Source organism: Rhinopithecus roxellana, chromosome 4 (genome assembly GCF_007565055.1).
Source record: "Rhinopithecus roxellana isolate Shanxi Qingling chromosome 4, ASM756505v1, whole genome shotgun sequence".
Taxonomy (NCBI): domain Eukaryota; kingdom Metazoa; phylum Chordata; class Mammalia; order Primates; family Cercopithecidae; genus Rhinopithecus; species Rhinopithecus roxellana.
This window is the reverse complement of record NC_044552.1, coordinates 69,837,059-69,860,733: the sequence shown is the minus strand read 5'-3', so window position 1 is coordinate 69,860,733 and position 23,675 is coordinate 69,837,059. Positions and strand designations below refer to the sequence as shown.

General features: G+C 46.6%; 1 protein-coding gene across 3 annotated transcripts in view; it reads right to left on the bottom strand.

Annotated features, from left to right (window-relative positions):
• ZDHHC14 (zinc finger DHHC-type containing 14) overlaps positions 1–23,675 on the bottom strand; it is a 323,921-nt gene that overhangs the window by 85,996 nt on the left and 214,250 nt on the right. For all 3 annotated transcript variants that reach the window (XM_010381547.2, XM_030928562.1, XM_010381546.2), the window contains exon 3: positions 13,245–13,403. In XM_010381547.2, the coding sequence (XP_010379849.1) occupies positions 13,245–13,403 (159 nt within the window). The remainder of the gene's footprint in view (positions 1–13,244; positions 13,404–23,675) is intronic.

Below are 23,675 nucleotides of genomic sequence, written 5' to 3'. Positions count from 1 at the left end.
CGCCTCCCGGGTTCAAGCAATTCTCCTGTCTCAGCCTCCTGAGTAGCTGGGATAACAGGCAGCCACCACCATGCCCAGCTACTTTTTGTATTTTTAGTAGACACAGGGTTTTACCATGTTGGTCATGGTTAGTCTCGAACTCCTGACCTCAGGTGATCCACCCACCTTGGCCTCCCAAAGTGCTAGGATTACAGCCATGAGCCACTGCTCCCAACCTCTCCTCAGATCTTAAAGAGCTCACGGGAACCGTGAAGGGGAAAATGCCCAGTCCAAAGCACAGCCAGCCTGTGTTAACCTGAAAACTAAAATGTGCAGGCAGTGTAATTTCAGGAGAGCAATGAGATCTTCATACACACCTAAGAGAGAATTTTTAAATATGTAAAGTACTCAGCACATATATCTTGTCTTGTTAACTTCATGATAATCCTGGGGGAAGAACTAGCAAGTTGAGCTTATTTATGACTTTGCCTGGGCTCAGCCAGGTTATAACAGATGGTTACCTTCTCTACTCCTCCTGGAGTCTTCAAAAGCCTTTACAGGCTGGTGACCACATGTGATTCATCCTCCTCTCCTCTCCTGCACGCCTCCCGCCCCCCACCCACTGTGCCCACGCAGAGTCTCATTCACAGTTGACACCAATTGTTGGACACACTACAACATTCCTGCTGGGCTGGGGGAGAAGTCATAGCCTTCCTCACATGTTAAAATCTGACTTGTCCACCTGCTGCTTGTCCGCTTTCAGGCCCACTGAGTGGCTGTCTGCTCTAAGTCCATGAACCATAATGAACCTTCACAGAGGGCCTGGGAGGCTGCCTTCCAGTTCTCACCTTGCCGTCTGATCGGGGTTAAGTCTCTGCCCTCTCTGAACCTGAGTTCCACAGCAAATGGGGGTGATACTTTCCAGCCCATTGCTTGGTAACACAAAGAAGATTACCTCCAAATGTAAGAATCCATACATAAATAAAGGATGGTATTATGAAAACGGAAGAGCTATCTTAGTACAAATAGTTTCTATGTATTCATTTCACTTATTTAATTAAAAAAGATAATCATTACATTTCCAAAGGCACATTACTAGATTATTAAATACACTTTCTTCTTGCTTCTCCCAAGATATAATGTTTCCATTTCAATTAGTCTTTTATTTAAAATACTTTTCAACCTTTTTTAAAACAAAATAAAACTTAACCTGTTCCAGCAAACCTAATTATTTCATAGCTCTTTTTTAAAAAATGTACACACACATATTAAGCTTTCAAAACTAAGGCACATGGGTTATTATTCACTATCGAAGTTTCTAGGCTTTAACAGCTCAGTTCTGCCCAACTCCTAGAAATAGTGGGTGGAATTTGGTGAAACATTTATTGCCAACACCCAACAGAGAGCAGCTGGATCAGCTGACACAGCCACAAATATCTCGGAAGAAGAAACTTCAGGGCTGGTAAGGTATGTTTCATCTTCTGCTTCCCTAACTCCCATATCCATTGCTGGAAGCCAATTTCAATTCTAGGCAACTCAAGTCAACAAGAGATTACTGGGCACCTAGTAAGGCACTGTGTTGGGCCGGGCGCAGTGGCTCACGCCTATAATCCCAGCATTTTGGGAGGCCGAGGTGAGTGGATCACCTGAGGTCAGGAGTTCAAGACCAGCCTGACCAATATGGTGAAACCCCATCTCTACTAAAATTACAAAAATTAGCTAGGTGTGGTGGCACATGCCTGTAGTAACAGCTACTTGGAAGGCTGAGGCAGGAGAATCACTTGAACCTGGGAGGCGGAGGTTGTAGTGAGCCAAGATCGTGCCACTGCACTCCAGCCAGGGTGACAGAGCAAGACTCTGTCTCAAAAAAAAAAAAAAAAAAAAAAAGATGTAACAAATACATAACTGCTTCTTAGAAAATAACTAGTGTTGGGTCTTCAAGTCTCCCCTCATGTGAGAGGCTGTATTGTTCTAGTAAACACAGTCATCCCTCTGTATCCAAAGGGGATTGTTTCCAGGACCTCCCTCGGATATCAAAACCCACAGATGCTCAAATCCCTGCTAACAAATGGAGTAGTGTTTGCATATAGCCTACGCACATCCTCCAGTACACTTCAGGTCAACTCTAGATTATTATTATTATTATTTTAAGACAGGATTTCACTCTATCACCTAGGCTGGATAGCTGAGGCATGATCAAGGCTCACTATAGCCTCAACTTCCCTGGTCCAGGTGAGCCTCCTGACTCAGCCTCCTGGGTAGCTGGGCTTACAGGCGCCCGCCACCACATCTAGCTAATTTTTGTAATTTTTGTAGAAATGGAGTTTTGCCATGTTGCCCAGGCTGGTCTTGAACTCCTGGGCTCAAGCCATCTGCCCGCCTCAGCCTCCCCTGTACCTGTTCAGTATAGACATAATTTTTTTCTTAGTATATTTGATTCAAGGTTGGTTGAATCCATGGATGTGGATCCCGTGAATACAGACAGCTAACCATATTCACTTCTCTCCCTCTTGAGGTGGTGTGCCCTTCCCTGTCCCACTGACATGCTGTGTGCCTTCCTTGGGTGATGGAGTCCTTGCCACAGGCAGAGGTTGTAAGGGATACTGCATGTCTCAGTTCTTGGTTATGGTGGCCGGTACCACAGGTAGCTGCCTTCCCTTCAGCCTGGGTCCTGGAAAAACATTTGAGGAGACCTGAACCTGGACCAATGCCCAGGGCTGAGCCTTGCCCAGTCCCCAGAGCTGCCCCAGATGTCCCACAGGCACATGAGAAAAAGAAATGCTGCTTGTTAAGGGCGACAGAGGTTTTTGAGGGTGCTTGTAATATGGCATCATCAGACAACAGCTACCTACCACCTGTCATCAACTCACTTCATACTCGGATGCTAGATCAGTCCTCCTAGGGCTGAATTCCAGCCCCCTCAATCTCCTGCTCAAGCATCGTGCTCCAGTGGCTGAGTTAAAGCCCTCTTTCCTGGACGGGCATCCAAGGGCCTCTCAGTGTGGCTGCCAGCTAATTTCTTCAACTTTTTCTCTCATTTCTCCCCTTTATGGGAATTGGTCTAAAATGACCATCCTGAGTGCTACAACCTTGTCAAATACTTCTTTATGATGTTAGTTAAATTTTCATGGCTACGTGGAAGACTCCTTAAGGGCAGGAAACCTATGCGAAGTTTCTTTGTCCTTTACTTGCACATAGCAGCCAGTCCCTAAATACTTCTGGATTCATTGTAAACGCTCGCTTCACAAAGTGTTCCACAGAGACAGCGGGATTCCTCACCTGACTCTCCATGTCCAGCCCTGGGCCCTGGCACTGCTATGAAGCACTGTGGACGTCCCACCCTGCGGTGAGCCGTGGCAACATCCACTTCAGACACCCAGGGGGATGATGGCCCCACGGTCTGGGTTATGCAGGAACTTTCCAGAGAGCTCAGTGACTAGCAGAGGGTGCAGACATGACTGGTGGCTTGGACCCAAAAGCATGGATTAGATTGTTTCATCGATTTTTAAATTTGGTTACAGGACCTGTTGCTTAAACTACAAGGAAAGGTCTAAACTCCAGACACTTAGACAAAACTGACAGGCTAGCATGAAGGTGCGGAAGCCCTCAGCAGCAGCAGAACCCAGCCCGGGTACAGAGCACTCCAGAAAGCTCAGAGGAAGCATCCTCATGGCAGGTGAAGAGTAAGCAGCTCCTCGCATGCTCAGGAGGAGCCCAGCCTTCCTGATACTTTCAGAAACCCCTGCCAGGCTGGATGTCCTGCCTCCCCTGAACATCCCTGAGCTTCTATCCTACCGTTCAGTGCCCTGGGTATGTCCACACACTGGCCAGTAACTCCTACTTAGCCTTGGCAACTCAGCATAGGGACCAATTGGGGAATCTGGGCTCTCCCAGAACCTGCACATGGCTCCCGGTGGCACTGAATGCATTCTATTTTTTTTTTTTTTAATGGAGTCTTGCTCTGTCGCCCAGGCTGGAGTGCAGTGGCACCATCTCGGCTCACTGCAACCTCTGCCTCCCAGGTTGAAGTGATTCTCCTGCCTCAGCCTTCCTAGTAGCTGGGATTACAGGTGCATGCCATCACACCCAGCTAATTTTTGGATTTTTAGTAGAGATGGGGTTATACCATGTTGGCCAGGCTGGTCTCAAACTGCTGACCTCAAGTGACTGGCCCACCTTGGCCTCCCAAAGTGCTGAGATTACAGGCGTGAGCCACTGTGACCAGCCTGAATGCATTCTATTTTTTTTTTTTTGAGACAGAGTCTCATTCTGTCCCCAGGCTGGAGTGCAGTGGCATGATCTCAGCTCACTGTAACCTCTGCCTCTCAGGTTCAAGTGATTCTCCTGCCACGGCCTCCCTAGTAGCTGGGATTATAGGGGCGCACCATCATGCCCAGCTAGTTTTTGTGTTTTTAGTAGAGATGGGGTTTCACCATGTTGGCCAGGATGGTCTCGATCTCTTGACCTCGTGATCCACCCACCTCGGCCTCCCAAAGTGCTGGGATTATAGGCGTGAGCCACCACGCCCAGCCCTGAATGCATTCTTTATCTCTGCCTTCCCCAGCCAGAACGTAAGATGCTGCCTACCAAGAATGGTGCATTTTAATGGTCACTTTGCAGATTTGCAAAATACAGAAAATACAGAAATGGACAATGAAGAAGTCGCTTACGCAAATGCACGTACACACACAAGAGCATGTGCGTGGGCCCTGAAGTCACTTTCTGGAACTCATCTTTGGACTTCACAGGACTTCATAATATCAAATAGTACATGTTTCCTTGCATCTTTGTTGTTTATATGGTCTTCTAATTACATTTCACAGCTATTTTATCTTGCCCCCTGACTTATAATTAATTAAATTTAAATAAATTTGTGGAGAGTACATGTCTTGATTTTTATTACAATTCCTAACTGATACATAGTATGCTATTTTAATGTATTTATTAGGTAACTGATAAACCTACTCAACATACAAAACTAGTTCTAATGTTTGTTGGTACTGTTATTATTGTTCTTGTCAGCTAGAAAATATGGTGATTTTGTTTCCTCTTTTTTGATAGTTATATATTTGTGTTTATGTTCCTACATTACCACATTAGAAAAGACATTGTAAAATATTAGTAATGATACTAGACATCCTATTTTTTCCTAATTTTAATGTAAATCATGCCAGTGTTTTGCTATAAAGAAAATGTTAGCTTTTTTCCTTTTTAACACAATGTTAAATAAATATTCTTCTGTATTAGTTTTTAATCATATAGTAATAGTTTTACATAGTAAATTAGCACTAATGACGGGCCTTCAAATAACACAAACTCATTATCTCATGATTTTTGTGGGTCAGGAGCCCAGCGCACCGCAGCCGGGGGAGCCTCTCCATCTGCAGTCAGGGCCTCTCCCCAGCTCCATGCTGGAGGCAGGATTCACTGCCTTCCAAGGGCACCCAGGCCTCCTGTGCGGCATCTCTCCAGCTCTGCTCTTGAGGGCTATTGGAATTACATTGGGCCCCTTGGATAATCCAGGATAAACTCTCTTAAGTCAGCTGATTAGTCACCTTTTAGGACATCTACAGAGTCCCTTTTGCCAAGCAAGGTGACATAACCATTGGAGCAACTCAGGGGGTGTGAGGGGAAGGGGCAGTCATGGGGGCCAGAATTCTGCCTACCACACCTCTCAATCTTGATACACTGAGTTCTACAGTTAGAAATGAATGTCTCAGCCAGGAGCGGAGGCTCATGCCTGTAATCCCATCACTTTGGGAGGTCAAGGTGGGCCAATCACTTGAAGTCAGGAGTTCAAGACCATCCTGGCCAACATAATGAAACCTTGTCTCTACTAAAAATACAAAAATTAGCCAGGCATGGTGGTGTGCACCTGTAATCCCAGCTACACAGGAGGCTGAGGCAGGAGAATCACTTGAACCCAGGGGGCGGAGGTTGCAGTGAGCCGACATTGCACTACTGCACTCTAGCCTGGGCGACAGAGCAAGACTCTGTCACACACAAAAAACGGAACAAATGCCACATTTTATCAAATCCCTTTTAAGTATCTATTATCATGATCATACATACCTTTTATCTTTTGACCTACTGATATACTAATAGTTTTATTACATTAAAAAATAATCACATTCCTGGAATACACCCTTCCATGTCATGACTAATTCTTTATTATACTGCTAGATTAAGTTTGCTATGTCTTCATGTTGGCTTGTAATGTTTATACATAAGGGTGGGGGTTTTATTTTTGCATGTTATTTTTGTCAGGTTTTGGTGTTAGGGTTATACTATTTTGGTGAAATGAACTGAAAAACCATTCAACCTTTCCGAAGCTCTCAGACACTACTCAGAACATAGGAAGTACGCTGTCTGGGCCCAGCACCTTTCTCACATGATTCTTCATCAAACTTTTCAGTTTTTCATTCGTAGTAATCAATTTCAGTTTTCTACTCATTCCCTGACCCATTTCCTATACAATCATGTTTCACTGAAATTTTTCAAATCAATTGGCATAGAGTTACACAACATGCAAAATATTTCCCAATAATTATAGAAAACAATCTCACCTATCTTTGTGTCATTTGAATCTGCTACTTCCACTTTGTTATTTTCTTTGTCTTACCAGACATTAATCCCTTGGTTGGTTGTTTTCTAAAGAATTAGACTCAGCGGCCTATTGGTTGTTGTTTTCTAAGTCATTGTTTTCTTATGGTTTCCCTTATTTTGCTGCTCTTTTTCTGCCTTCTGGAGATGGATGCTTTGTTCATTTATTTGCTTCTAAGTTCAGTTTTGTTTTGTGTACTAGACTTTTTGAAGTATTTTATTTCATTGGCCATCCACCATCAAAGCAAACTTCCTGTTTGGGGAGAATCCCAAAATAGGTGGGAGGCAGGGCCCCACCCTCCCAACCTCACTGTAGATGCTGAGTGTGGGGCAGTCGCCGCCCTCGCCTGGCTGTCTGCTTGGGTGTGGCAACAAAACAGGCCAGGGCTCCAGCCCAGGTGTCTGAATCCGAAGCTGTGGTCTTTGAAGCAGTCAGAGTTTCAAGTTGAGAGCTGCAGCAGAGGGAACTCAGTGGTGGTGCCACAAACGTCCTACCTGTGGCACTTGCCTCCGGCAACATCCTTCTGCAGATGCAACAGGCTGTGCGGGGCTACCCAGCCTCCTCCACTGTTCCTGGTTTCTGAGCCTCATTCTCCAGCCTACTTGTTGATTCTACCGGCAACCTGACAGTCTTCCGGTTAATTCCTCTTCTGTTTAGGTTAACTATTTCTCATGTTTAAAATGTAGAATTCTGAATGGCATGGTTTTCTTTCGCATTGTTCTTACTGCCATTTTCTAAATATTTTACAACTGCAGTTTTGAAGTTTCTGTCACCCAAGATTTATTAAAAGCTTCTTTAAAAAGCTGCTTTAGAAAGATTTATAAAAGTGTTTTAAAGTTTTTTTTTTAAAAAAGCATTACAATTAGGTATGTTTGTGCATTTCTATCTTTGTGATTCATTTCTAGTTTTATCATTTCATCAGATGACATTGTCAGTGTGATATCTGCCTTTAGAAAGTTGGAAAGTGTTTTGGGCTTAATATGATTAATTTTTGTAAATGTTCCATGAATGGTTGAACATGGTAAGTACACTTTGTAAAAATGAAGTTCAACATATATTTATTATACTTATACACTGGTATACTCTACTTAGAGTTTGTTGACCTGAGACACGTATGCTATTGTTTCTCACTAGCATTATGTGTATAACAAACTACCTTTGCATTTTCTAACAACTTTTACTTTATATACTTTGATGCAATGTTATTTGGTGCATAAACGTTGGTGACTTAATTCTACTCTTAATCAATATAAAATTACACTTTAACCTGTGTAATATGATAAATACAATACTGTCTGCCTTGAGTTCTCCTTGGTCTGCTCTTAATAATGATCCCTGGGGACTGGTTCATATTTTCACATACCTAGTTATTGTCACAGTGCCTAACACATAGATGCTTATTCAATGTTGGTGAAATGAAGAGATACTGGAAACCAGGAGAATCAGTAAAGTCCTGTCTGTTTTGGTTCCAACAAGGATACAAATCTCAGCTCCCTCTGTTCCCCTCCAATGACCTGCTTTCCTATGGGAAATTAATAGCCCCCTCATCATACCCAAATAGTTACAAAGACATTGCCATGTGCTAATCCACACCAGAAGGCAGCTACAGGACCAAATCTCTGCCATGTCCAACCTCTTAATGCACAACTGTGAAGCAGTGGCTGGGTTCTTGAGGGCAGCACACAGCAGAGTGTATGCAACACACAAGGTATCTGCAGTCTGAGCTCAGAAACCCACACACAGAGGAAGCAGTGAGAGCAACAAGCGGGGAGACACTGTGGGACGGAAGGCAGAGTGTGCAGTAAGATGAAGTCAAGTGCCCAGGAGAGGAAGAGCACAGCCAGAAAGAGGTGGGGGAATGAGAAAGGGAGCTTGTAAGGAGTTAAGAGTGTGGGAAAGTCCTGCCAGAAATAAAAGCGACTGGACACTGAGTCCCTGCAGAGGGCGCCTGGAGGTTCTTTGTGGCACCCACACCAAAAATGACAGGACAGAAGACAAGGGACCAGGCCACGTCCTGGATGTGGGAGGAGGCTGGTGCTGCTTGGTGCCCCCCAGGGGCTGGCAAGGCCTGAGGGCTCCATGTACTACTTCCTTTGTCTTCACAGCCCCTCCAGATGTGGCATCGCAGGTGCAGAGACAGTCCCTGTGCCCAGAGAGGACAGCAGGGCTGGGACCCAGGCTGCAGCTGCCTCCAGAGGCCACCTCTGAGTCTCTAGACTAAGCTGCCTGGGTCTGGTCAGAGTAAGGTAGACTCTTGTATAACTGGTTTGCAAATACTGGCAGTGTTTCATCTTACTGTCTAGCAAACTTTGTTATTAGTTTCTCCACAGAGTGTGATTAAATCCAGTACACGTAAATCCCTTTTTATGACAGGTCTAGGCTGTACTAAAAATACACATTCCAGCGAAAGCTGCTGGCCATTCTGACACTGGACTAGGGCCCACCAGAGGACAGACATCCCTCCTAGGGCCTTCCCCGTCAGAAAAACGAGGGTAGCATGCACCTGGGGCTTTAGGACATACGTAGTGAGCCTGAGAGGGTCTCACAGGCCCATGTTTTGCCTCTTCAGCTCCTTCAGTTTCTCTTGCTTTAATGATTTGAGGGATATGAGGATCTGAGAGAGAAGAGGTGGCTCCCTGGCCCCAGCTGTTGGTTGTTTAAAAATATCCCACAACCTCAAAGCCCGCCTGAATAAATAAACAACCCGAAATGCTGTGTTCCACATGTGCAGAAGTAACGCGATGGCAAGACTCAGAGAGAACCAGAGAGACAGACAAGGATTCAGAGGAAGAGACAGATGGAAACAGGCAACAGGGACAACGTCAGAAAGAGACAGAAAATATATTCACATTGATCACAGCAGATCATCTAAATCCTTCCAGATACAGAGAAACAAGGTGATTCCTACTGCTTTCTGAAGATGCTTGTTTTAATCAATTACTTGGGAGCACTGACGGCGGCATTCCCGTCACTGATGAGAACATCAGTGGCCAGCCATGCGCTTACTGGCCCCTCAGTGTGCCGCAGGTCTGCTGGGTGCTGTGGTAGGCACTATCTCAGTTAACCTTCAAAAGAAACCTACAGGGTAGCACTAGGATCACATCCATTTTACAGACGTGGTAACAGCTGGGAACATTCAGATAACTTGCCAGGTTCCAGTATTACTCAATGAGTGGACCAGGATTCAGCCCTGGCCTCTGTGTTCTCCGAGCCAGGTCCCCAACCACTGGGGTCTGCCAACCAACTTTATATTTGACCAGAGAAAGCTCCTTCCTCAGTCTTCAACTGAAAAGGCCCCTATGACTTTCAAACTTATTTAGCAAAGAAAATTGCTCTTCTGAATGGCCTGGGAAGCTGCATTTTTCTTCTCTCCTCTCCCATGCCAAATGACATTTATTTATTGTGCTTGGGAAGGACCAGCTCAAACCCACTCATTACAAAGTAAGGGAAGCCACAAGTTCCCACCTCAGCTTTCAGTATACCACTGTGCTATTTCCCTTGCTGCAAAAAGAATTCTTTCAGTAAAAACTTTCCATCTAAAAATAAGATCATGGCTAACTCTGCAATTACACTTCTCAGTGGGAGACATTTGCCTTCAACTCTATTTTCCTGAATGCAGAAGGTCCAATCCGCTGTCCTGCTCATCAGTCAACCAAAGGCCCAAGTGTCCCGTAATTAACCTGAAAACTGAAGCTATGCAGGTTTCAGTCACTAGGTGGTGTTTTGAGGAGCCCTGTGGGTAGCTTTACTTTAGATCACTCATATGCTACTTCTTCACCTGTTCCCCACGGAGCTGGCCCTGAGCACCACTCAGAGGCTGCAGCTTTTGATGTGCTCCTGGGCTCCAGTCTTCCTCCTCTAGACCCTGCTCCAAACTTCCCCACTTCCTCTCCTTTCCCTTTCTCCTTCCAGTTCTGGGTCTCCCATATATAGACCACCACCATGTTCGGTTGCGGATGCTGGGTGGCCACCATGACTTTGATTTACCAGAAAGGTGGAGGCCTGGCTCCTGGCCTATTATAGGCTGGTGGCTTCTGGGTTCATGGCTGGTAGAGTACACAGGAGAGGATCCTACTGGAAACACTCACATGCAGAAGTACACTGTCACCAGGCAAAGGCATAGTTGTGGTAAGGGGCTTTTACATTTCATTCATCAGGGTTCTTTAAAGGACACAAACATCTGTGGGCAATGGGAGGGAACAAATGTGATTATATGAACTTTCAGAACATGTCTGGTAATAATCCAAAAGGAATTTTAAAACAGTAAGTCACAGGAGATTGAGAAGAAAGTTTTGACTGTGATTAAAAATCTAGCCTAGGCTGAGAGCGGCGGCTCACATCTGTATTCCCAGGACTTCGTGAGGCCGAGGCAGGTGGATCACTTGAGGCCAGGAGTTCAAGACCAGCCTGGTCAACATGGTGAAACCTTGTCTCAAAGAAAAATACAAAAAAATTAGCTGGGCATGGTGGCATGTGCCTGTAGTCCAGCTACTCAGGAGGCTGAGGCAGGAGAATTATTTGAACCTGGGAGGTGGAGGTTGCAATGAGCCGAGATCACGCCACTGTACTCCAGCCTGGATGACAGAGCAAGACTCCATCTCAAAAAAAAAAAAAAAAAAAAAAAAAAAAAAAAAAAAAAAAATTCTAGCCTAGAGACAAGAAACAGGATAAATGAGTGGAAATACTGGGGGTGTTTAGAAATAAGTAAAAAGTTTTTATAAACGATAAAGAGAAGGAAGTGCCCAGTAAGACCTTTAGTTTTGTAGATAACAACACCCTACCTATCAAAATACAAACTAGAATAAGGCATTAGACCTCCAGGAGAAGGTTTGCAGAATGACAGAAGAGTTTATGTGCACAAGTGTAAGACACACACTGTCCCATCATGTCACAGGCCTGGAGGTCAAAATTACAACCCAAGAAAGGGTGCTGAGAACTCCTACAGGTAGACGGTTTTCCCAAAGACATTTAAGATGCTGTGCTCCTTCAGCTTAAATTGTCCCCAAGGTAAGTATGGCATGGACACTGGGGCTGGTGTCACCAGGAAGGGTATTGGTGCTCAAACAAAGGTTGTCATGTGTCCTCGTAGAAACCCTGGTATGCCCCCACATGGAGAACTAGGCGTAGTTTTGGTCATTGCATCTACAGAAAGTCAAGACATTGTCCAGAAAAAGCCAATCAAAACTATCAAGGGAGGAGGAGTAACAAGAGCACTAGCAGCTAACAATTACAGAATGTTTGCTACATGCCAGACACTTTCCACCTGTTCATTCATTTATTCTCTCCACCATCCCATGCGGCAGGCAGTTATCAACCCCACTACCGAGAAGAGGAAACTGAGGCACACAGTGTTTCAGCGCCTTGCCTGTCACACAGCTGGTATTTGAACCCAGGCTGTGCAGTGCCATATTCCATGCTCTTAACTATCAGCTACTTCCTACATGGGAGAAACAGAACACATTCTACACTGTTCTGTTGGGGAGGCAAGGCTGAAAGTAATTTATCTACGTTAAGAAAACCAAGACGAGGCCTGACAGCGAAAACATGAGCTTTGTGCCAAACTGCAGCTTATTAAAGTTAGGGTAAAGTTAATTTAAGACAAATAAATGGATGACTGCTATGTACAGCAGGACGTACATTATAAAATCTTATTTGTCTCAAGAAGAATTGAGACTACAAATTCTAAGACTCCCGAAGAGTGTTGGCAATCAATGCTGTGCTACTAAGGGAAGTTAGGTTTGTTCTGAGGCGCACTCCTATCCTTTCAGTTATAAGGTAACAGGGTTTCCATTGCTTATTCTCCCAGGAATACCCCTGGTCACTTCCGCTAGAGGCAGGCTACGAGTCTTCCCCACTGTGGCAAAGCTTTTGTCCTCTACTTGCTTCCCTTCCTGTCACTTGGGTGTTCTGCCATCTCCTTGCCAACCTCATCTCTAGGCAGCTCCAGCTACAGAGAGAAGAGGGTCAGTGGGTGTGGGGAGCAGCTCTCAGTCTGCAGTGACAAGAGGTGCTTGCCAAATAATCCCAGAGGCTGGGCCCGGGTCACTTGTAGAAGGCCAGTGCTGGGCCGGTGGTAGGGCCCAGCCTTACAGCTGCAGACCTCTGAGCTCTCAGTCCCCTCTGCCTATTTCCCTAGCCTGTCCTGGCGGAAGTTGGGAGGCAGAGAGGGGAGGCCTTGGTGCTCTCCGGGAAGAATACAGATCTTAACTCCAGCCCCGGAAGGAGAAGGCTCCCGGACCCTGCCTCTTTTCCTGTCCCCGGAAGGACTGGGGATTGAACGCCCCCAGCCCTTCTGAGGAGTCGGGACAAACGACTGCACAAGGGTGCCTCCCGTACGTGTGTGGCCAGCCCTGCGGCAATCGAGGAACCTGGGGACGACATGACTTTATTTCAAGTGCCTGCTGACCTGGCAGCCTTGGGAGACAGAGGACCCCATTCTGGTGCCTGTGCTGGGGTAGGCGCAGCCAAGGGCAGTGCAGGGTGTAAAGAGAATAAAAAAGAGATTTAGTGACTCTAGGCCTGATGAACTCAATCAGTGGCAAGATGCAAATGCGCTGAAATATTAACCATTACTGAGTGTTCCGTGGCGCGGGGCTGGAGAGGCGCAGAGCCCACCCGGAGGACCTGGGCTCCTGCCAGACTCCGCCCAGGCACTACTTACCTACGCAGTTATCACAAAGGCTGCAATGGGAGGCGCGAGGGGGCCGGAAAATCTTGCAGGTGAAACAGTATTTAAGTTTCACGGTCTGGCCATTGATGATGACTTCTTTGGTTCTGGGAGGCGGGCGGTACCCCCCTGAACTGGTGCCGTTTGCAATATCTGTGGAGAAAAGAAGAGAAAGAGCGCACACCTTCAGAGCCTCCCTCGGCCTTGGCAGGACCTGTCTGCCTGGAGTGTGAGCTCCAGGGCAGCAGGCACAGTGGCTGGCAGGGCCCCGGTGCCCACACTTTACTCAGGTCAGGGCTCTGGGACTCGTTCTCCACTGGGGCCCAAGCCTCCTTCATTGCACACGTGCAGGGGCCACATGACTGAGCTCTGGCCAATGGAGCACAGCACACATGGCCCCGCCCAGCCAGGCTCTCCCCATGGAGCCCCACCCCTTTTTTTCTTCCCCCTCCCCTCCCTGCAGGCGGCAGGAGAGGCCCCGGGCCACCTTGGGAGCCACAGCTGGGGAGTAGCCTGACTGCACATAGGAGGGCCACCCTGACCTCTTCCCGCCTGCACAGGTCTATGAGCACCAAACGCCTGCCTGAAACCTGGGAAGGCTAGGGTGTTACTTGTTACTGCTGCTAGCCTTGCCCTCATTAACACACCACCTTAATTCCCTCTCCTGGAATGCTGGACTCCAAATCCAGCTCCAGGGTCCCTTCACTTTTCCCATTGGCTTCCTCAAAAATGCCAAGTATAGAATGGGAGGGGGAGAATGCAGATCGTGAAAAATGCATTTAAAAAAATCATTAAATGTGTATTTTGAAAATCATTTCTACATTTTATCATCTCAATAGCACCTTTAATTTTTAGAACCAGTTCTAAAAATGTCAATGAAAATACAAACATGTAGAATTTTTAAATTTCAATTTTATCTTATAGTCTCTGATTTCACATTAAGATCACATGGGAGTTTCTAAAATTCCCCTAAGGTATGAACCCTGTCCCAGATTCATTAAATCAGAATGACCCGGGTTGTTCTCATGTGGGCAAGGTTTGAGAACCCCTCTCTCTGGGAAGATAAAACTTCCAGTTTTATTTCACCTAGACTCCTCACAGCCCTATTAGCCTTGCCAAGAAAAAGTTAGGGCAGCTGGCTGTGTAGTCAAGAACAGGAGCACAGGGTGGATGGAGAAGAGCAAGAACTTCCATGAGGGCTTCAGCTGAGACTCTCTGGCTGATAGATGTAAGCCAGACCTAAGGGACTGGATCAGTCCTGGGGAGCGTCAGAGCTGGTAACGTTAAAGATAAGTGTTCATTTTAACTCTCACCCTCTTAAAGCACATACTATCAGAGATGGTTGCAAGATACTTTTGGCTAATTTCCAAAGTGGTAGGAATCAGTCCCGTCACCCACTCAGGCCCCTCACACCACACCAACTCATCCTGGGCAATAATCATTGAGCAGAACTGCTGAGATCCTGGTCCTGCCCTCAGAGATTCTTTCATTGGTGTTGGGCATTATATTAGTCTGTTCTCATGCTGCTATTAAAGACATACCTGAGACTGGATAATTTATAAAGGAAAGAGGTTTAGTTGACTCACAGTTCCGTAGGGCTGGGGAGGTATCAGGAAATGTATAATCATGACAGAAAGGGGAGCAAACAGGTCCTTCACATGGCAGCAGGGAGGAGAGGTGCCAAGCAAAGGGGGAAAAGCCTCTTATGAAAGAATCAGATCTCGTGAGATCACTATCACAAGAACAGCATGGGGGTAACTGCCTCCATGATTCAATTACCTCCCACTGGTTCCCTCCCATGACATGTAGAGATAATGGGAACCACAACTCAAGATGAGATTTGGGTGGAGACACAGCCAAACCACATCATTCTGCCCTGGCTCATCCTAAATCTCATGTCCTCACATTTTAAAACACAACCATGCCTTTCCAACAGTCCCCCAAAGTCTTAGCTCATTCCGGCATTAACCCAAAAGTCCAAGTCCAAGTCCAAAGACAAGGCAAGTTTCTTCTGTCTATAAGCCTATAAAATCAAAAGCAAGTTAGCTATTTCCTAACTACAATGGGGATACAGGCACTGGGTAAGTTACACCTGTTCCAAATCAGAGAAATTGGCCAAAACAAATGGGCTACAGGCCCCATGCAAGTCTGAAATCTAATAGGTCAGTCATTAAACCTTAAAGTTCCAAAATAATCTCATTTGACTCCATGTCTCACATCCAGATCATACTGATGCAAGAGGTAGGCTCCCACAGCCTTGGGCAGCTCTGCCCTATGACTTTGCAGGGTACAGCCCCCCTCCCAGCTGCTTTCACGGTTGATATTGAATGTCTTCAGCTTTTCTGGGCATAAGGTGCAAGCTGTCAGTGGATCTACCATTCTGGGGTCTGAAGATGGGTGGCCCTCTTCTCACAGCTCCACTAGGCAGTGCCCCAGTTGGGACACTGTGTGGGGGCTCTGACCCCACATTTCCCTTCTGCACTGCCCTCACAGAGGTTCTCCATGAGGGCTCCACCCCTGCAGAAAACTTCTGCCTAGACATCTAGGCGTTTCCACCCATCCTCTGAAATCTAGGTGGAGATTCCCACACCTCAGTTATTGTCTTCTGTGCACCCACTGGACCAACACCACATGGAAGCTGCCAAGGCTTGAGGCTTGCACCCTCTGAAGCTATGGCCTGAGCTGAACCTTGGCCTCTTTTAGCCATGGCTGGAGTGGCTGGGTTAGAGTCCATAGGCTGTACACAGCAGGGGGGGCCCTGGACCTGACCCAGGAAACCATTTTTTCCTCCTAGACCTCTGGGCCTGTGATGGGAGGGGCTGCCGTGAAGGTCTCTGACATGCCCTGGAGACATTTTCCCCATTGTCTTGGTGATTAACATTCAGCAACTTGTTTCTTATGCAAATTTCTGCTGTCAGCTTGAATTTCTCCCCAGAAAATGGGTTTTTCTTTTCTACTGCATGATTAAGCATTTTCTGATTTTCCAAACTGCATTTACTGCATTTTCCAAACTTTTATGCTCTGTCACCTTTCAAATGCTTTGCTGCTTAGAAATTTCTTCCATCAGTACCCTAAATCCTCTCTCTCAAGTTCAAATTTCCACAAATCTCTAGGGTGGGACAAAATACCACCAGTCTCTTTGCTATATCATAACAAGAGTCACCTTTATTCTTGTTTCCAAGAAGTTTCTCATCTCCATCTGAGACCACCTCAGCCTGGACTCATTGTCCACATCACTGTCAGCATTTTGGTCAAAGCCATTCAACAAGTCACCAGGAAGTTCCAAACTTTCCCACATCTTCCTATCTTCTTCTGAGTCCTTCAAACTGTTCCAAACTCTCCCTGTTACCCACTTCCAAAGTCGCTTCCACATTTTCAGGTATCTTTATAGCAGTGCCCCACTACCCAATACCAATTTACTGTATTAGTCCATTCTCATGCTACTATAAGGACATATCCGAGACTGGGTAATTTATAAAGGAAAGAGGTTTAATTGACTCACAATGCCGAAGGACTGGTGAGGCCTCAAGAAACTCACAATCATGGCAGAAGGGGAAGCAAACACATCCTTCTTCACATGGTGGCAGGAAGGAGAAGTGCCAAACAAAGATCTCATGAGAACTCACTCACTATCATGAGAATAGCATGGAGGTAACTGCCCCCATGAGTCAATTACCTCCCACTGGGTCCCTCCCATGACACATGGGGATTATGAGAATCACAATTCAAGATGAGATTTGGATGGGGACACAGCCAAACCATATCAGGCACTGAGATGTCTAAAAACTCCTCCGAGATGTTGATATGGTTTGGTTTTGTGTCCCTGCCCAGATCTCATGTTGAATTGTAATCCCCAATGTCAGAGGAGGGGTCTGGTTGGAGGTTATTGGATCATGCAGGTGGGTTTTCCCCCTTGCTGTTCTCCTGATAGTGAGTTCTCATGAGATTTGGTTGTTTAAAAGTGTGTAGCACCTCCCCTTGCACCCTCTTCCTCCTGCTCCGGCCATTTAAGACCTTCCTCTTTTCCTTCCTTCCTCTTTTCCTTCCTCCATGATTGTAAGTTTCCTGAGACCTCCTCAGCCATGCTTCCTGTGCAGCCTATGGAACCATGAGCCAATAAAACCTCTTTTCTTTATAAATTATCCAGCCTCAGGTAGTTCTTTATAGCAGAGTGAAAATGGAGTAATACAGATGGGAATCTGCAGTCAAAGATGAGAAGCCCTGCTCCAAGAGTGATCCACCAGCATCCATATCATCTGACAGCCTAGCAGAGAAGCAGATTCTTGGCTTGTCCCAACTATGGAATGGGAATTTGCCTTTCACTGAGATTCCCCAGTGATAGAAACTTTCAGGTTTGAGAACCCCACTATGGGGTGCCAGTAAATACTCCCCGGTCCACACATTCCTATGTGCCTCTTTATTATGTACTCAAATACACTCACTTGCATGATAAAGAGCTAAACTTAGAGAACAAGCTTAGTCAGGTGAGGGGCCACATCACAGAACACACCCATACCCAAGCATTTTCACACAGAGTATTTGGTGATTTAGAACAGCTCAGGGTATCTGGAGAGCTGTGCCATTCTGCCCCCAAGCAGGGCTGCTCTCACTCACTGACAGTACTCACGACTCAACATGTCATGATTTAAGGGCTCCAAAAGGTATGCCCCTCCCTGCAGTCTTCTTTAAAAATATATAAATATTTTTAATTTTTAGAAATAGTCTCACTCTGTCACCCTGGCTGGAGTGCAGTGGTGCTATCATAGCTCACTTGACCTCCCAGGCTCAGGTGGTCCTCCCACCTCAGCCTCCCAAGCTGCTGGGACTACAGATATTCACCACCATGCCTGGCTAATTTTTAAATTTTTAAAATTATTCATTTATTTGAGAGACGGAGTCTTGCTCTGTCACCCAGGCTGGAGTACAGTGGTTTGATCTTGGCTCACTGCAATCTCTGCCTCCCAGGTTCAAGCCATTCTCCTGCCTCAGCTTCCCAAGTAGCTGGGACTACAGGTGTGCACCACCACGCCCAGCTAATTTTTGTATTTTTTTTTAGTAGAGATGGTGTTTCACTATATGTTGGCCAGGCTGGTCTCAAACTCCTGATCTCAGGTGATCCACCTGCCTTGGCCTCCCAAAGTGCTGGGATTACTGGCATGAGTCACTGTGCCCAGCCTAATTTTTAATTTTTTTTGTAGAGACAGGGTCTTACTATGTTGCCCAGGCTGGTCTTGAGCAACCGGCCTCAAGCAAATGATCTTCCCACCTTGGCCTCCCAAAGTGGTTACAGGCATGAGCCACTGTGCCCAGCCTTGGTCTTCTTTAAATGGCTGTCAGAGGTCTGGAAATCTGCCATAGCCCTTTAGCCTAAGGCTTTGGTGTTTGTGAAAGTACAATCCCAGAGTTAAGGAGAGTGCTTTGAACTGCTACTGACCATGAATTATTCATGGAAAATTAAAGTTCCAGGTTGGAGGGAGAGCAGGCAGTGTGGAGGGCAGGGCGCGGCTACGACAGGAGGATGAAGCGGGTCTTCTACTTCTCTCTTCCTGAGGCCCAAACCTTCTGCTTAGAATAACTGAACAGCTGTGGAGCCAGTCCAAGGACTCTGGGTGGCCTTGCCCTGCCAAGCAGGACACCCTCTTTTGGCAGATGCCCCATTTGCCTGGCACCCCAGGTGGCTGCCCCATCAAATGGCACTAACGTCACAGGCATCTGGAGAGGCGCTGAGCTCCAAAAGCAGGGGCCTTAAGAAGAGGGAGGCCTTGCAACTGATTCTGTAATAAGGAGAGAACAAAGAGATGGCACGGCTGTGTGCTTCCCCTGAGCACTGGATAGAAATCACTAGTTTTGAACCCATCAAAGATAAGGTCAGGTCTCTATGCCAGCTGGGTGCCACTGAGGCCTAGATTAATAATAATCCTTATGTCAGCTGTGGAATCTATTGCCTCTATATACTCCTGCAAACATGGGTAGAAAAACTAGACCTGATATCTTTTTAAAAAATATGAATTCAATCAAACATTTGTGTTCATTTCATCAGAAAAGTTTAGAAACTGAATCGTGAAGGTGATTATTTTAAAATGCAGGAATGACAAACTTTTCAACACTACAATTATTTAAATAGTCTAGTTCTGAGTAGCAATGACTTGAAAAAGCGAGTATTTGCTGGCACTCCTGAAGATAAACTCTATTGATCTTTAGTTCCAAAGTGCATTTTTTAAAAGATTGAACCTCTGTTACAAAGAGGTGAAATGCTGAAAGCTAGAATTCAAAAGATAGTAAACTGAAGCTTAAGAATTAAACCCAAACCCAAAACTCTGACTAAATATTTGGAGAGCTCTTTATGTAAAAGAAATTGAAGGATCAGAAGACCTGGATTCGGGGCCCAGCTTTGCCACGAAAAAAGTCAACCAATATTTATGAAGGATTTACTATAAGCCAGTGCTGCACCAGGGGCTGCGGAGGGCCGCTGGGGTCCTGGGAGGGCTCTGCTGGGTTGTCTGGTGAGCACAGCAAGTCTCGAGCCTGTCTTGCCACCCATTCTGATCTGATCTGTTCTCCTGGCCCTTAGAGTCAGCTTTCTAAATCCAAGTCCCACCAAGAAACTCAGTCCCTCTCATGCAGCACACAATCCGTGAACCTTCTCTCTCCTTGCACGATCTTCCATGGAGCCTATGCTCAAAAGACAGTGGCCTCCTTGGGTTTCCCCGAGCGGGCAATGCTGTTTTCTACTTCCAGGCATTTGCATGTGATATTCTCTCTGCTCAGGATTCCCTCTCCTGCTGTCTGTGCAGATAATCCTATCCTTTCATGGCCAGTTCCAGCTTCTCTTGTGAAAACACTTGGCAAGCAGAGTTACTTGTTTCCTCCTTTGGGCTCTCACTGCGCCTGCCTTGTTTATTTATCCAGCCACTAGATCTGTATTGTGCTTCTACTGTGGGCCAGCTCTGGGCTCTGAGCTGGGGACACAGCAGGAACTCAGACTTCTTCTCTGCTGGTGGTGTTTACAGGCTGGAGGGAAGACCCAGTACCGATGATGTCAGGAGGATTTGTTTCCAGATCTTCCTGCTGCTCCAGGGCAGTGACCATGGCCTATCCACTTTCAAGTCCCTATTGTCCAGCAGAGGGTCTAGCACATAGGAGATGCCCAAGACGGAGGACTGCCATGCTCCTGCACCTCCACCCCGCCTGGGAATCACAGCCGCAGGCCCTCAAGTGCTGCAATGCTGTCCACCAGGCAGGCCACTCTTGTGCTTTCAGCCCCTCCCTTGCAGAGGACACCTTTCCAAGGTGCTCTGTGGATCTGACTCTTTCAAAACTTGTCCACAAGCTGCTGCTGATCCAGAGCAAACCTTGCATGGCCAGGTGGCACCCCCAGAAACGGCCGGCTGAGGAGGCCAGCTGTGTACCTCAGGGAGCCCCGCTGTTCTTTCTTCCACACAATGCATCCAACAGCTGCCTAGGCCCATGGCTTTCAGGCACGCTTGCATCCAGGGCAGATAGGAACAAGGGGGCTGGAAACCCAGGGCTTCACATACCAATCTTAGCACAAAGGAACTTTTTCTTCGGTGTTCTAGCCTGAGGCCAGTGGCCAATCATGAAGTCTTTCTCTCATCTCTGGAGATCACAAACACCTGTGGCCTGTGTCATGTGGCACAAAGAGAGAAGCAGAGGGAGGGTTCCTGCTCTACTCAATTTTTCTGGTTTTGGGGTTTCTTTTGTATTTTTGGTTTCCTTTGGTTGTTGGCAACAATTGTACCTCTGCCTCTTTGGGCTGCTCTTTGTGGTTTAAATACAGCAATTGAGAAAGGAATAATAGGCATTTGCAATAGCTAGTGGGTCAAACACTAGAATTTTTGGGGGAAAACCTCTAGCAGTTAGGCAAGTATATATGAGTCAGTATTTTTTTAAATTAATTAATTTATTTTTTGAGACAGAGGTTTGCTCTTATCACCTAGGCTGGAGTGCAATGGCACAATCTTGGCTCACTGCAACCTCTGCCTCCTGGGTTCAAGCAATTCTCCTGCCTCAGCCTCCCGAGTAGCTGGGACTACAAGCTCCTGCCACCACACCCAGCTAATTTTTTTGTATTTTTAGTAGAGATGGGGTTTTGCCATGTTGGCCAGGCTGGTCTTGAACTCCTAAGCTTAGGTGATCCACCCGCCTTGGCCTCCCAAAGTGCTGGGATTACAGCCATGAGCCACCGTGCCCGTCCCAAGTCAGTATTTTTCTTTTTTTTTTTTGAGACGGAGTCTCGCTCTGTCGACCAGGCTGGAGTGCAGTGGTTGGATCTCAGCTCACTGCAAGCTCCACCTCCCGGGTTCATGCCATTCTCCTGCCTCAGCCTCCCGAGGAGCTGGGACTACAGGCGCCCACCACCTCGCCCGGCTAATTTTTTGTGTTTTTTAGTAGAGACGGGGTTTCACCGTGTTAGCCAGGATGGTCTTGATCTCCTGACCTCGTGATCCGCCCGTCTCGGCCTCCCAAAGTGCTGGGATTACAGGCTTGAGCCACCGCGCCCGGCCTACAAGTCAGTATTTTTCAAGGAAATTTTTATACACAAGCATTTTGAAAGAGTATGTAAAAGTTTGAAATGGTCTCCTCCTTCATATAGTCCCCCAACCAATTGGTGGACGTTGTTGGCATGGAGACAGAAATAATAACAGTACCTACATCTAGTGTTACCCTTGCAATCAGCCTGTGGGCAAAAGTTAGGGGAGCTGGGGATGAAGAAATTGGGGCTGTGCAGTGTGTGGGCTCAGGGATGGGAAGCTGCCTGTTGATTAAGTTGTTTCACATAGAATTCCTGGGCTCACCGGAGGCCTTCTATCAGCTGTTTAACTTCTGCCTGTGACTTCAAGTAAGTCATCTTTTCTTCCTGAAGGAATAGCAGAGCACTTCCATCCTGATAGATCCATTTGTCTCCCATCAGATTTATTCCTGCCCCAAATTCAGGGATCAAATGTCTATTTGTTACCATATACAGTCACCGGACTCCACTTTCTTACAATGCAAAAGGAAAAATCCCAAATTATAAAAGATGTAGATTAAAGTTCTTTCCTGCCATTGCAGCTGCAGTGGTACTGCCCTAACTGCCCTCGGGCTGGGGAAGGGACGAAGGGCCTAGTCACTGTGCTGGCACCTCCAGCACACCACAGCCACCATACAGAGAGGGGTTCAGTCTCTCTTCCCTGTGAGCCCCCCCCGCCGCACTCCTCAAGAAGTAGAGTCCCCAACTCAGGCCAGCAGTGCAGCCTCCCTACCCCTTGGCTGAACACTCCCAGTGTTCACTCCCATCCAGACCAGCAGCTTAGCAGTTCTCTGAGGTGCAGCTCCTAGAGGCAACCGAGAGTTCCTTGGCCATTGCCACTGCCACCGCAAGGATGCTGCCTTGCTGCCCTTGGAGTGGGAAAGGAGCAAAGACCCTGCGTGCTTCAACCATACTGCCAGCAAGCTGCAGTTGCCCTAAGGAGAAGAGGCCAGGCTGTCTCCCCTGGGACCCACCCACTCACCCTGCTCATCACCAGAAAGGGTCCCCTCCACTTAGGTCCACAGCACAGCTGCCCCAGCCCAGGCCAATCGCAATGATTGATTGTGGCTCTGCATCTCTTGCTGGGTGAAGCCCCATGACAGAAGTGAAAGGCCTTCTGCTACAACCACTGCTAAGGGCCCTTCCTCTGCTTCCAATATAGGGACAGAATATAAAGCCTGAGCTTACCCCAGAGCTGCAGTGGGCAGCCCGGGAGTGCCAAGCTGAGATCTGCAGCCAGCACCTAAGTGGGAGAGGAGCCTACACCTCAGAACACTGAGAGGGCATACAGCTGCAAATATGTGGAAATGCCGAGGAGCCACATGGCTGAGGAAGAGCCTACCTGCTGGCCATTATGCTTAAGTGCCATCGACTGTATCAAAGCCCAAAACTTCAACACCAAAAACCGAAAAACAACAACAACAACAACAACAAAAACAACACTTTGCTAATATACTCCCCATGTGAAACCAAGGACAATAATTAACTATAAATAAAGACCTTGTACAAAGCCTTGGTCCTCTGGAAACATCCAGAAAAGTCTAGTGACTGTACTCAACTTACACCACAGTTAAAGGACCACCAGCCCACACAGATGAGAACGAGCCAGCCCAAGAACTCTGGCAACTCAAATAGCCAAAGTGTCTTCTTTCCAAACAATTGCACTAGTTTCCCAGCAAGAGTTCTTAACCAGGCTGAAATGACTGAAAGACAGAAGTAGAATTCAGAGTATGGATAGCAACAAAGATTATTGAGATCTAGGAGAAAGTTGAAATCCAATCCAAGGGATCTAGGAATTGCAATAAAATGATACAGAAGCTGACAGACGAAAGAGTCATAAAAAAGGACCAAACTGATCTGAGAAAGATGAAAAACATACTATAAGAATTTCATAA